The sequence below is a fragment of the Phaseolus vulgaris genome, chromosome 2 (assembly GCF_000499845.2).
Source record: "Phaseolus vulgaris cultivar G19833 chromosome 2, P. vulgaris v2.0, whole genome shotgun sequence".
In the NCBI taxonomy this organism is placed as follows: domain Eukaryota; kingdom Viridiplantae; phylum Streptophyta; class Magnoliopsida; order Fabales; family Fabaceae; genus Phaseolus; species Phaseolus vulgaris.
In genome coordinates this window covers 35,765,641-35,779,409 of record NC_023758.2, presented here as the reverse complement: position 1 = coordinate 35,779,409, position 13,769 = coordinate 35,765,641, and the positions used below count along the sequence as shown (strand labels likewise).

At 29.4% G+C, this 13,769-nt stretch overlaps 2 protein-coding genes and 2 non-coding genes across 6 annotated transcripts; 3 read left to right on the top strand and 1 right to left on the bottom strand.

Moving 5' to 3' along the window:
- Positions 1 to 3,993: 3,993 nt before the first annotated feature.
- On the top strand, positions 3,994 to 6,252 carry LOC137811722 (cytochrome b561 domain-containing protein At4g18260). The gene is made up of 4 exons (XM_068613560.1): positions 3,994 to 4,314; positions 4,421 to 4,585; positions 5,294 to 5,442; positions 5,569 to 6,252. The coding sequence occupies exons 1-4, from the start codon at positions 4,177 to 4,179 to the stop codon at positions 5,915 to 5,917; spliced, it is 801 nt and encodes a 266-aa protein (XP_068469661.1). The 5' UTR covers positions 3,994 to 4,176; the 3' UTR covers positions 5,918 to 6,252.
- Positions 6,253 to 6,571: 319 nt separating this feature from the next.
- On the top strand, positions 6,572 to 6,644 carry TRNAF-GAA (transfer RNA phenylalanine (anticodon GAA)). Its single transcript has one exon. It is a non-coding gene; the product is annotated as a tRNA-Phe (tRNA).
- Positions 6,645 to 9,020: 2,376 nt separating this feature from the next.
- On the bottom strand, positions 9,021 to 9,104 carry TRNAL-CAA (transfer RNA leucine (anticodon CAA)). Its single transcript has one exon. It is a non-coding gene; the product is annotated as a tRNA-Leu (tRNA).
- Positions 9,105 to 9,131: 27 nt separating this feature from the next.
- On the top strand, positions 9,132 to 12,860 carry LOC137811720 (DNA-directed RNA polymerase II subunit RPB7). Of its 3 annotated transcripts, none has more exons than XM_068613558.1 (8): positions 9,132 to 9,266; positions 9,392 to 9,485; positions 9,695 to 9,847; positions 10,087 to 10,252; positions 10,346 to 10,396; positions 11,408 to 11,473; positions 11,603 to 11,671; positions 12,598 to 12,860. In XM_068613558.1, the coding sequence occupies exons 3-8, from the start codon at positions 9,732 to 9,734 to the stop codon at positions 12,658 to 12,660; spliced, it is 531 nt and encodes a 176-aa protein (XP_068469659.1). In that variant the 5' UTR covers positions 9,132 to 9,266; positions 9,392 to 9,485; positions 9,695 to 9,731; the 3' UTR covers positions 12,661 to 12,860. The 3 variants fall into 3 exon arrangements, with proteins under 3 accessions (XP_068469659.1, XP_068469658.1, XP_068469660.1); XM_068613557.1 differs by having other exon boundaries at positions 9,686 to 9,847; XM_068613559.1 differs by lacking the exon at positions 9,392 to 9,485 and having other exon boundaries at positions 9,182 to 9,266; positions 9,686 to 9,847.
- The last annotated feature ends 909 nt before the right edge of the window (positions 12,861 to 13,769 follow it).

Genomic DNA, 13,769 nt, shown 5'->3' with positions numbered 1-13,769 from the left:
ATGCATATCATAGGGTCTTTCTAAAATATATTAAAATTATAAAAATATAATTAATTGATGCATAATTATAATTATATATATATATATATATAACAATAAATTTTGGTACCTTTTTGGTATGACTATGATCATCCGATTTAATCGACAACATTTAAGCATATAAGGAGTTATCTTTCCATTTCCATCACGTTTATACTATAGTTTAGAGTTGATTTCACCTATTTAGGTTTGATTGTCTTAAATATCATATATACTATCATAACAATTTAAATTTGAATCAGAATTTATCATATCAAAATACTAATATTAGAAAGTAATGTAATTTTTAAATTTTGAGTGCGAAAAATAACAAGAATAATAATGTATAGCTTTATTTGGGTATGATGGGTCATTTGTCATCCTCTTTATATATATATATATATATATATATATATATATATATATATTTATTTATTTTATTTTATTTTATTTATTTATTTTTTCTTTCATAATACATCATAATGCATAAGTCTTATTCTTTTTGAAATTTTCTCCTCTTTCATGAATTTCAGGTCTAAGAATGATGATAACAGTCAATCTTCACATTATTTTACAATTTTGATCACGTTGAATCTCAATGATAAAAAATTGTTTTATGAGAATAAGTTTTCCTCATCATCAACAGTCTCATATTGTCCAAGTTTCTTAATCGCTCATAGATTCCTTCTTTCTCTCTCTCTCTCTCTCTCTCATATGTTGATGCATCAGTGGTAACCTTAATATATAATACATTTTTTTGTAAGCAACATGATCATCTCATTGTCGCCTGGATGTTTGCCTACATGACTACACCACTCTTGACAAGAATGGTGGGTCTTGACATTAATGTTGAGATCTGGAACAAATTAACCACGTGCTTTGCCTCTCACACATGTGTTCAAATCAAGAAGTTGAAATTTCTTCTCGAGAATCCAAAGAAAGATCGAACCATTAACACCTATCTCTTGGACATCAAGAAAATGGTGGATTCTCTTGCTGCTATTGGCACACTGATTTTTGTCAAACAACACATTGAGGTCATTCTTGATGACCTTTCTGAAGATTGTGATTCTTTTATCACCTTTGTCATGGTCTTCTACATATCCGTACCTTATGGATGAGATCAAGACTCTTTTTTCTTAAACAAGAAGAACATTTTGATAAATATAAACTGGTTGATTCTCTTACGGTTCAGGTTAGTGTTGTTGCTACACTATGGACTCCTTCATATCACAATATTGATTATACTAAGTTCAAGTTCAAATCGTGGTGTTTATTTATTTCATATTTTTAATTAATATTAGTATATGATTTAATTAATTAATATAAAATATCTTGAAATACTATTTAGTTATTATTATAGTTGAACCATGGCTCAATTATTTGTGTGAATTAAAAAATAATAGTTTTTAATCACTTCATTAATGTTTATTTATGGAGATTAAATAATGAGTGATTTTTTGGACTTCTTAGGGCTAAGTGGTATGCAAGAAGCATACATTCGAAAGCTACAAATTGGGTAAATGAAAAAAAAAAAATCAGAAGATGAAAGAAAAATAAATTACAATTTAATTATGAAGAAGTTTATTTAATTTTTTAGAATTTTTTTTGGAGAAGTTGGTACAAATTTAAGGTTTATGCTTCTCACCTTAAATACATGATTAAGGTTTAAGACTCGTTTGTGTTGGTTAAAGGATATGAATATTTTAAAACTATCCTTAAGCTCCTCTAAAAAAACCTATTCTAGTGAAATTTTTAGGAAACAATTTAAAAAAATATTTTAACATTAATTTTTATTTGTTTTAGTATATAAGGAAAGCTAAACAAGAATGTAATAAATACTAAGTACATATAAAATGACTTAAACCCTTTATTCATAAGGTCAACTTTAGTAAGTTGACTAATGCTTTGATTTTGTATGAAACATTTGTGATTAATCAAGATTTTACATGTTTTAATTGAGGTTTGCTTTTTTACTTTAATAAAAAAGCTTAAATACAGAGTTTTTTTTTTAAGTTTTGAAGTATATAATATATGTTTCTTTTTTATATATATAATTGGTACAACCTGGCCACTAAAAATTTGGCCATTGAAATTAATTTGAAAGCATTGGGTCACACTTTTAATGAGGACATCACTGATGAATGCAACACTACATGTGAGGTTAGCAAAAAGTAGTCAAAATATTTTGTTATTTTGGTTAAAAAGATAATTTGAAAAAGGTTATAGCACACTGACTATGTTCCTGTGAAATATAATGTCTTTAATTCGAAACGATAAAGTTTATTTGGATAATTTTTATAGATTGAAAGTGACTAATTTTACGTGGAAAGAAAAATATAAAAAATAATTTAAATTTAATTTATCACATAAAATCGGTTTATAGTGAGTCTTATTTAAAGATATAGTGAGTTTATTGTGTTTCTGCTTATAAATAATTGTTTGAAGATATAGTAAAAGGTTTTCAAATTGTTTTCTTTAAAGGTTTCTGAAATTTTGTTTGTGTTTACAATAAATGTATGTTCGAAAATTTTAGTATTAAGAATAAAAAAGATCTTAATTAAGTAGTGATGGTACATATTCATAATTAAATCCACACATTTATTTTGATATTTATATAAATTATAGTTATTGGATATGGGAAAAATATAGAGATGTTATATTATGCCTTCTCCTCTAGAATAATTATATATTGCAGATTGTAGTTTTAAAAAAATTTACTTTTAACTATAAATTAACTCTTGTTTTTATCTTAGCCAAATTGGGTAATGAGAGATTGAATACATGTAAAATCACTTTAACTCTAATGTCATCAACAATGTTACGAAACTAAGGATAAAATAATAAATACATAGTAACACTATGATGTTCACTGTATTTATAAAATGTTTGAGATGAACTAAGAGCATTATATTATATGCAGAAAAAGTTGGATTCTTCTGATTGTTATATATGAAGGATGATATTTTTAAAATCTGGTTTCCCTATATATGGTTTTGTTATTATAATTTGTGTTTTTTTTTACAGAAAAGGGTAATTTAAAAAAAAAAAACCAAAATAGGTAAATCAGTTTTGGGGTAACAATTTTTTCAGAAAAAAATCGTTATTTGATGCAAGACGTTTGAATATTTCTTTTTGCCTTTTTTGAAAGTAGAAGATTTGCAACTACTAATTTCTAACTCTTTTATTATGTTTGTCACTGAAATCGTACTTAAGAAAACGAGTGTCAATTTTTTTACACAAGTCATGCTTGAAAGCATAACTTCCAAGCATGACATCAATTTCTTTTTTAAAAATAGAGAAGTTGTGTTACTTATTTCTTAAGGAAAATTTTAGTGACGAGCTTAAAAAAAAAATGAAAGTTGATATTCAAAACACAACTTCTACTCTTAAAAAAGAAAAGAAAATATCTAAACAAAAGTCCTGCATCAAATAACGATTTTTGTCTGCAAAAATGGTCACCCAAGGTCGATTTACTTATTTTTGTATTTTTTTAAAAATTACAGTAAAAAAAAAACACTAATTGCACCTCATCTTTATTAACAAAACCTTCATATAGCCATCTTTTAATAATTCATAATGAAATTTAAGAATTTATATTATTATAATAAAATGATCAAATAATTATACATACAATAGGGATTTTCAAAGTATCAAATGGAAGAAAGCAATAATTGAAGTAAAGAATACAATGGGTATGGAGTGATGATGTCTCTTAATGTTGTCCACTTCCTCAAGTCAAGTGCATTAGTATGTATGTTTTTGACCTCTTTGTTTCTCAATTCAACTCGTCCATGACATGGTACGCAAATCTCAACCAACCCCACCTTCAAATTGAGAAACTCTTACTTTTTTTGCCATTTTACTCACTTCTTAATACTTCCAACATTTACATTCAACTAACCATGTTGGACTTATGCTAACTAAGCACCATTGCACTTTAATTAGTATATTCATATTGCATCTCATCCTTTTGTAAAGCTTCTTATACAAAAAGTAGAGGAATGAAGTCCTCACCACACTTTAAAACCTCCCTTAGCCATCCCAAAAAACAATCATATCCTAAACCATCATTAGCTTCAAAACTCATATAGAGAGAGAGAGAGCTTAAGGGTAGCCATTTGTAGGCTCAGTTTCACCTCTTGTTGGGTTGGGAGAATGCATACCCTCTGGAAACCAGTGCACATTGCTGTGGCTTCATTTTATGTTTCTGTTCTTCTATTCAGTCACTGCATGGCCTATGAGGAGGGGAATCACTCTAGTAGTCACAAGAACACAAATAACAAAGTTTACAAGGTAGTACCTATTTCTTTGTAGTTTCATTTATAATGTTCTTCATGTTCATCTGCTTCTTCTTCACCAACCCTTCTGGTTAAACATTATTTGTCTTTTGTTATATCAGGTAAATCAGCAGAAGACATCTGATATTGCAGTACATGGACTACTCCTCTGGTCTTCAACCGGGTTTTTAATGCCACTAGGAATACTTATCATCAGAGGGTCCATTAAGGCAGAACCCGGATCTAGAAGGAGTAAAGTGCTCTTCTATCTCCATGTTGCTTTTCAGGTCATATCTCTTCTTTTTGTTCGAGTAAAAGTTATTCATACTTTAGCATGCACTTCATATACATGTAGGGAAAGTATAGTGGCATGAGTGGAGCTACCTAATCTTGACCCTTCTACCATGTATAATAGTCAAGATTGGGTTTACTCATGTAGAGGTAATATAGTAAGTAGACTCTAGGGTACAAGATGTTTCTTGAAAGTTACATCTTGTCATCATTAAGTTTTGATCTTTGTTTTACAACATAATCATAGCTTACTTTAACTTTAGTAGTGGAGAGTACAGAGCTTTTTAGATGATGTATTTTCTTTTCGACCACAGTTTTATAGTGCTTTTGATTTGTTTTCGTTAACCACTATGTCATGATTATCATTTGAATAGAACTAATTAGGAGTTTTATACATTTAAAATCAGCAGTAAATTTTCTGTTCTTTGAAGGCTGTATATACCTATGACATGTTGCCTTTCTACCTTAGTGCACAAAGTGCTTTTTCTTATTATCTCTTTTCCTTTCAGACCACAGATTTTACATTACTTTGCTTCCTTTGAGTTAACAACAATAGTTTGATCATCAACAAACTAAACTAGTTAGGAATTAATATACATTAAAATAAGCTGTGAATTTCTGTTCTAATTTGGATGCAGTATATATATATGCAATTTTTTGCCTTTAAATCTTCATTGTTCAGAGTCTAACATTTCATCTAACAGATGCTTTCAGTACTTCTTGCCACAGTTGGAGCTGCTATGTCCCTGAAAAAGTTTGAAAATTCATTTGATAACAACCATCAAAAGTTAGGCCTGGCACTTTATGGTGCAATATTGGCGCAAGGATTGATTGGATTTTTCAGACCACACAGGTCCATTCATCAAAATTTTCACCTCTTTGGTCTAACATTTTCTGTGTTTGTGAAAGCCCTTGAATTTTCAAAGCATGCTTTATATTGTAATCTTAATGCTATACAATTTGTAATTGAGTTTTGCAGGGGGAATAAAGAGAGGAGTTATTGGTACTTAATACATTGGATACTAGGGACAGTAGTTTCTCTTGTGGGGATCATCAACATTTACACTGGTTTGAAAGCCTACCATGAGAGAACCTTAAAAAGCACCACACTTTGGACTATCCTTTTCACTGTGGAAGTCTCTTTCATTGGATTGATTTACCTCTTCCAAGACAAATTGGAATATATGAAAAAGCAAGGAGTGATTATAGGAAGTGAGTCGTCAATTCTGTCATCTAACCAAGACATTCCTCAAAGCCAAACTCAAAAGGAGTTGTTACCAGTTGCATGTGGAAGAAAGAGAAATGCACTTGAGAATTTGTTTGACTAATATGAGACTCTCTCTCTCTCTTTAGCTTACATTTTTTAGAGGGTATTGGTTTGTTTTCACTTTAGTTTTTGGTGCCTGCACTTTATGCAAGTGGGAGGTGATTTTATGAAGATAGAGTGCATTCATCAAAAGGTGAAGTTTGATTGGTGCATGTCACATCTCTTTTCGTATTTTTCTATGCACATTCTTTCTTTCACATGTATTACGAATATTATAAGTGTGCGTGTGGACACTGACCACAGAATGTACAGACAATTGTGGAAGCAGTATGTGAACTTGTAATTTTTCATTTGAATATGATTTTCGAATACATGATTAGAAGCAAATCTTTATAATATACTTTTCTTTTGTTTAGATTTTGCAACATAGATACTGAGTGGCATATCTTAAGGGTCACAGATTCACAATACTTCAAATGAAAGCTTATGTTGTTGCTGTTCATCCACGAGTTAGAAATCATGAATACTTTAAACTCAAGCACTCTATGGTATTATACCTGTTCGTAAATTGATGACATAAATCATAAGGGCTATCTTCTTTTATTAATTTATTGGTCAAGTTTCTTATAAACATTCTTCAAATAAATAAATAAACAAATATTAATTTATAAATAAATGATTATATTATTTATACTATAGATTATATAAACATCAAGCGGGGATAGCTCAGTTGGGAGAGCGTCAGACTGAAGATCTGAAGGTCGCGTGTTCGATCCACGCTCACCGCAATTTGTTTTACTATTTATTAATTTCATTTAATTTGTTATCTCATTAAGTAGTTTGATATATATTATTATATAAATGAGATGACTTTTTTAATGTTTTTAATTAAACAATTTTAATCTTTATAAATTAAAATAATTTCATTATTTAATGAAATACATAACTATATACTCTTTGTAACTATATAAATCATTAAATAAAACTCAGTCACATAACTCCTTGATTTTTACCTAATAAAATTATTTATATTTTATTTTTCAAAATTGTTATTTTTTATCTCTAGAAAACATGAAGAACCATATATGTTTTCCCTGATAAGAATTATATAATATATTTTAATAAAAAAAATTACTTAGAAAAGTTAGATTCTTATACAATTTTTTTTACTAAACATAATTAAAACATTTAAAAAACTAATTTTCTACAAACCAAATATGATGCGCTTATTTTTTTCCAACTTATATTCTCGACGCGTAAAAGTAATTTTGTCAGTCCATCTAATTTTTTATTTATTTTATTTATATTTTGTTAAGAGTTTTTTGTTATTCTAACATTATATTTTTGGTTCTAACTCTCTTATAAGGATATATTTTACACCATTTTAAATGTTTATCTTGAATAATAATAATAATAATAAGAAAATAATTTGCATAATTATTTTATTTATCTTGGACTCAATTTGACATCTGGTGTACAACACTACAAATCAATTTTCTAGCTAATGTCACCTAAAAGATTTATTGATATTAGTTGAGAAAACTCTAAGAATATTATGACACAATTTTAGTAAGAATATTATGACACAATTTTAGCCTATTTATGTGGAAAAATATTATTAATAAAAAAAATAACATCTAAAGTAATTCTTATTTATGTGAATAAGTATTTTTACTATTGTTGATTAAGAAATCTTAACTAACATTAAAAAAAAAAAAATAATTCTACCCGATCAGATTTTCAAATAGTTGAGAAAAATGTTGTTCTCAACTTGTTTTACCACATACTAAAATTTGGTAATGTTTGGGTAACTTGTTTTAGGTCCCTAGATTTTAGAGTGGTTCTCTTACCTTAACAAAAATTTTCTCGGGATAAGAAATTACAGGCAAGGGAAGCTAACTTTAATTTTAATAGCACCCTATGCTAGAATATCTTAATGTGGAGGAGACGTGATCCTAATATTCAATTTTCTCTTGTAGAGATGTTGTGTGTTTATCTATTGTGTTGTTTGTTTATATATTATTTAAACTTGTAAAAATGTTAGATTTTGATGGTTTAGTATTTAAGTGTTGTTGTTTTTATGTTAAATAAAGTTTTGAATGTTGTGGATGGCATTTTGAATGATACTGTATGATGAAAATTGTATGGAATTGAATTCATACATTTGAGATAACGTATGAACTGATATATGTTTGTTTGTGTATTAAGTATTGATGTCTATGTGGTAACAAAGATCTCCGAACTTCACTGATGATTTAAGTCACAGTAAGATATTAGGTGGTGAAAAGTTGATGGGGGAGTTCATGCACACCGTGACATATGAGATGCACGACTTGGATTGTATTGAACTTACCTGATTCTTTCTGTTAGATTCACTGGTAATCTTTGGATCAAGTGTTAGTCTTTGGTAGGACTTATTTAATACGGATCTTCCGGAAGACGTTAGTTGTTATTATGTTTGTTAAATATCCTAGATGTGTAGATCCATGTGGGATCTATGAGATTGTTTTATGTTGGGATTCGAAAAAGATTGAATAATTCTGAAATTGATTCATATAATTTAGTTTTCTCTGTTGATTTAATTGTGCATATTATAAAATTATATTTTCACTAACCTTGCTTTTTTTTTTTTATGTGTTAAGATATTTTAATTTATTTTATTGAAACAATATGTTTTATTATAAACTATTTTAAATTATATATAAAAATGAGTTTGAAAACACATTAACCATATGTTTGGATAAAGACTTTAAAATTTCAAGGAAATTAAAATATTGAGTTTGAAATTAAATTTTATAATTTATATTTAAAAAATCTAAAAATTAAATTTTATAATATAAAATACAAGGAAATAAAATAAATGCAAATAAAAATAAAGGATATATAGAAATAAAATAAAGACAAATTAAGATAAGATAACAATAATATAAAGAAATAAAATTAAATATCACAAAGAATGTTTTGAATATTTTTTTTTTTTGGATTATAATAAATAAATAAAATCTAATAAGAGGAAAAGGCAAGTTAAATAAATTAAATATGCAGAAAATAAAAAAGCGTATAATATTCTTTTATGATATTTGATTTTATATTTATTGTTATCTTGATTTTATTTTATTTTAATAAAAACTAAAAATTAAATTTTTATAAAATCTAAAATTTTGTGTCAGAAGTGGGATTTGAACCCACGCCCTCTTTCGAAGACCAGAACTTGAGTCTGGCGCCTTAGACCACTCGGCCATCCTGACTTGTTTGAATTAAATTATATTTATTATAGTCATATTATGTGTTAATTAAAAATTAGTAAGAAGAAAAGGTTTTATTGCTGCCGGAGACAGATAGAAGGACAGTGTTAATTCGTCCTTTGGTGCCGCATCTTCTCACACCATTCACCGCTCCCAGAAATCGTTGTGAGTTTTTAATTTTAATATTTGTTTGTTACTTCATCAAATTCTTCAATTGAAAACCCTATTCTTAGGAATCACAATCACACTGATTACCTCATTCACTAAGCTTATTGTGCGACCTGGTTTAGGTGCCATCACTGAGACTACTACATCACCTTCTTTCTCTCTACATTTCACCATACTCTACCTCACTTTCACCTTTCAACTTCGCATACTCACTGGGTACGCTCCTGCTTCTCGCATTTAGTGTAACAATTAATGTTTTGAACGTTGTTGAGGAAGATTGAAACATAATATTCATTAGGTTTTCCTTATGTCACTTCTTATTTGCGTAATTCTATTTTTCAACAAAAAAATTTGGGTTTTTTTCTTCTTATAATTGTATTTTTTGAGTCTATTCTTATTTTGAGTTTTGTGGCCAGGAGTAACAGTCAAGGTTGGGTAAGGGGGAAAAGGGGAAACGCGAAAATGTTCTTCCACATAGTGCTGGAGCGAAATATGCAGCTCCATCCACGCTACTTTGGTCGTAACCTTCGTGATAATCTTGTGTCCAAGCTAATGAAAGATGTGGAAGGCACTTGCAGGTGTTTTGTGCTTCATTGATATTTTTTCTTCATGGTGCTTAAATGAAAAAAGAGAGTAGGAAAATATGTACTTTTTTTAATTATTGGATGATAATTAGGGAATGCTAGTTAGTAACAGTATCTTGTGATTTGATTGCATGCCAAGCATATAATTTAGATCATGGACAACAAAGCTTTTCTCTCTAACTGACTGGTTTGGACCTATGGATTTAACTTTTGGATTTTTAACTATTCTGCAGTGGTCGACATGGATTTGTGGTGGCAGTTACAGGGATAGAAAACATAGGGAAAGGGTTAATTCGTGATGGAACAGGGTTTGTGACATTTCCAGTTAAGTACCAATGTGTTGTCTTCAGACCATTTAAGGGGGAGATCTTGGAAGCTGTTGTTACCATGGTGAACAAGGTTTGTATAGTTCCTTCTCTGTAGAGTAAGGAAGCTGTGTAACTCTAATTTGTGGAGATTGTGGTTTATGGCGGTTGAGTTCTGTTTGTGCAGATGGGATTTTTTGCTGAAGCTGGACCTGTACAAATATTTGTTTCCAACCACGTAAGTTTTTGTGACTTTATAATGTCATAGTATATATAAAAGGTTGTTAGTATTGATCTTCATGTCAAACACTAAACTTATGTGTCCTTTATTATTTGTCTTTTATAATGTGTTATATCTAAAAGATTCTTACTATTATTCTTCATGTTAAACACTAAACTTATGTGTCCTGTATTATTCCTGTCATTGGAATTCCATGGAAGTTTTAGAATTTGAATCCTAAAATTATGTTTTTCATTTATGGTTGTTGCTATTGGAATGCAATATTGGCTATTTCAAAATATTGCAAATGATATTTTTTTGGGATATCCACCACCCTCAAAAGTACTTCGCAACCCCAAGATTGTCCAATTGGAACTTGGGGTAGGGAGACTGCCTGAATTATTTTGGGCTAGAATAGGATAACTACATATAGATAACTTCATTTCTAATCTATATTCTCTAACTATTTCCTAATTTCTCTTTATCTAAAGGTGGACAAAGGCAGGAGTGAAATAAAAATGATATAACCATCTGTTGTTTTCTTTTATCTATGAATGTTATCTCTTTGAATTTGGGCTTTAGGAGATAACACACCCTCACAAAATTGGTTGAAAGTGCTGGAGGCTGGAGGAGGCCACCTAAAGAGGGTGCAATGCATTTAAGGAGGGTCAGGAGTGATTACAATTCAGGCGATTTTGCCAACTTTAAGTTGTAATCATTCAGAGCTTAGATTCTCCTAGATTTTTTTTGCCTTCCTCCTTTTATATTCTGTTTGCTGATACTAATTACATCAGTTTATACTGGGATGACTGGCGGCATGGCATGCAAACCATCTAAAATTCTCAATCATAATGGGTTTGCTTTAGTCTTACCATACATCTCAAACCATTAAAACTTTCCCTTTTTTTCATTAAATTGAAATAGATTATGGCAATACTTTGAAACTGAAAAAGTTTCAATTCAACTTGTAATTATAGTTTTTTATACATAGATTTGTTTGTTGAGACTCTTTTTTTCTCTCTCTTTTAGTTGATTCCGGATGATATGGAGTTCCAGTCTGGAGACATGCCAAATTACACTACTTCAGATGGATCTGTATGTATCATTTATTACTTCACCAATGGAAAAGAAGAGAGCAAATTATTTTATATTTTTTGTTTGTTGTCATGTCTTATTTGATGATTATGGGTTATGTTTTTATTTTAATTAATTGGTCTTTTGCAGGTTAAGATTCAAAAAGATAGTGAAGTGAGACTTAAGATAATTGGGACTCGAGTGGATGCTACTGAGATTGTATGCCTTTATATCATGCCTTATACTTTATTTTGTTGAATGCTCTTAATTTAAGCTCCATCAGTTTTATGCTAAATTCTGTTTTGAGAAATTTAAACTAATTGAAAGATTTTTAGCTCTGTAAAGGATATAGCTTTTTTGTTTTTCCCACATTTTTTTCACAATTACAAATGCCTCTGAAAAGAACCTTTCAGTTTTTTTGCTAATTTTAATGCTTAGCTCATGACCACTATCGTTGCAGTAGTATGTGAATATCATGAAAGTGGTGATATTTTTACATCTCTGGAATGCTAATTTATGCTTGTTTGCTGGTAATTTACTGTGTTTGTAACTCTTGTCCATATTTAAACTTAACCCTGGTCCAAAATCAACATGGAATTTTACCAAGAAAAGTTTCTAGCTATCATGATTGAGTTATAAATTTACGCCCATATTTGTGGTATGCGACGAAGCATTGCTACTCCATGCTGCAGCTTTACTTTATTAGTAAACCCTTGATTGTCGGGAGAAAATTATGATTAGATATTCTCCAGTTACTGCATGCAATGAGAATGATAATATTTTTACCAACTTGTTGATGTCACATGTTGCTTGTATTGTTCCTACCATGACATGATTATCTTGTACGCCTTGTGTGAAAGAACTAATGATGCTGATGGCCTTGTAAAACTAATATCATTTTAGCAAGCATATGATACTAGATTGTATGCTATTAAAGTTTTAATACTCCTGCACGTGCTTGATCTATGTTTTCCTTCCCATCAATTGTAGTGCTATAGATATGAACTTTGCAACTGTTCAGTTTTTAAAATGACAAGTGTAGAGACACAGATAAGCTTTTCCTTTGCATATTGAATATTTTATCTGGTTTTAAATTTCAATGTTTTTTCAGAACTCACCTGATATAATGCGTTTTCTTTTGGCAGTTCTGCATAGGTACCATAAAAGATGATTTCTTGGGCGTGATCAACGACCCTGCAACAGTTTAAATACCCCTTTCTGTACTCTTCTATCGTATATAGTTTACATGACTTTGGGTTTTCCCACCTTAAATTCTCCAACTATATTATGTTGTATTACTCTATTGTTGAAAGTACCAAGTCGTTGATTTTTGGTTCGAGAATTAATATTCAACTCCCACAAGTAATTTTGGGAAATTACGCCAAGAAAGATAACTTTTTCTGTACCATTTTCATGCAATTGTTGGTAGCCAGTAAAATATATAAAATGCTGCTGGCACAGTAAAACTCAGTCAGGTACCAGCTAAAGTTTTGAAAGAAATTGCGTAGGTACTGTTCTCGACTTCTATGTTAGTGGGGTTGTGAAGCAACCTCTACCCAATGGTGAAGGATGGGTAGGCTTTAAAAGACGCCAAGTTTGTAGATGCTTCATAAACAGAGGTTTGCATTATAGAGGTTATTGATTGTTGTTAAAAGATATGTCCTTTTTGTGCTTACTCTTATATGACGTGACAATTTCAGTGTTAGGTGTGTGTGATAGCTTAAAATTTAGAGGAAATTGCGTTTTTATTTTTATTTCAGATTTTGCTCGATCTTTTTTGGAGATTTACAGAAAACTTTCCTAATTATTTTTGGCTTTTTTTTAATATATTGTACTAATCTTTGATTTTTTTTACCATGGCTTATATATCCTTATAAATATATAGCTGTAAGTATTCAGAAACTAGAATTATTATATGGAATTCGATTTTTTTTTTTCTAAATTGTAAAGAATTTAATTTTAATTTACTCTTAAATTTAATTCATGATTGTCTGGTGACTGGGGTTAGGAATATTTATAGGACCAAATTGGGGTGATGAGTTTGTTTTAATTTCTATTTGATCCTAAATTCTTATGAGATTATTTATTGAAATTTATTCACTACCTAATCATATATTAATTTTAATATTACGAGAAATTAAACTATATAGTTGAAGAAATGCAACACAGTATTTAAAAGGTATATTTTATCACAGGTAACATCCATGTAAATATAATATCAGTGTAAGATATTATATATTGTTATAATATTAACAAAAAGTATATACATATATATGTTAAAAATATTGGACATCACTTGGAATTAAGATGATGTTAT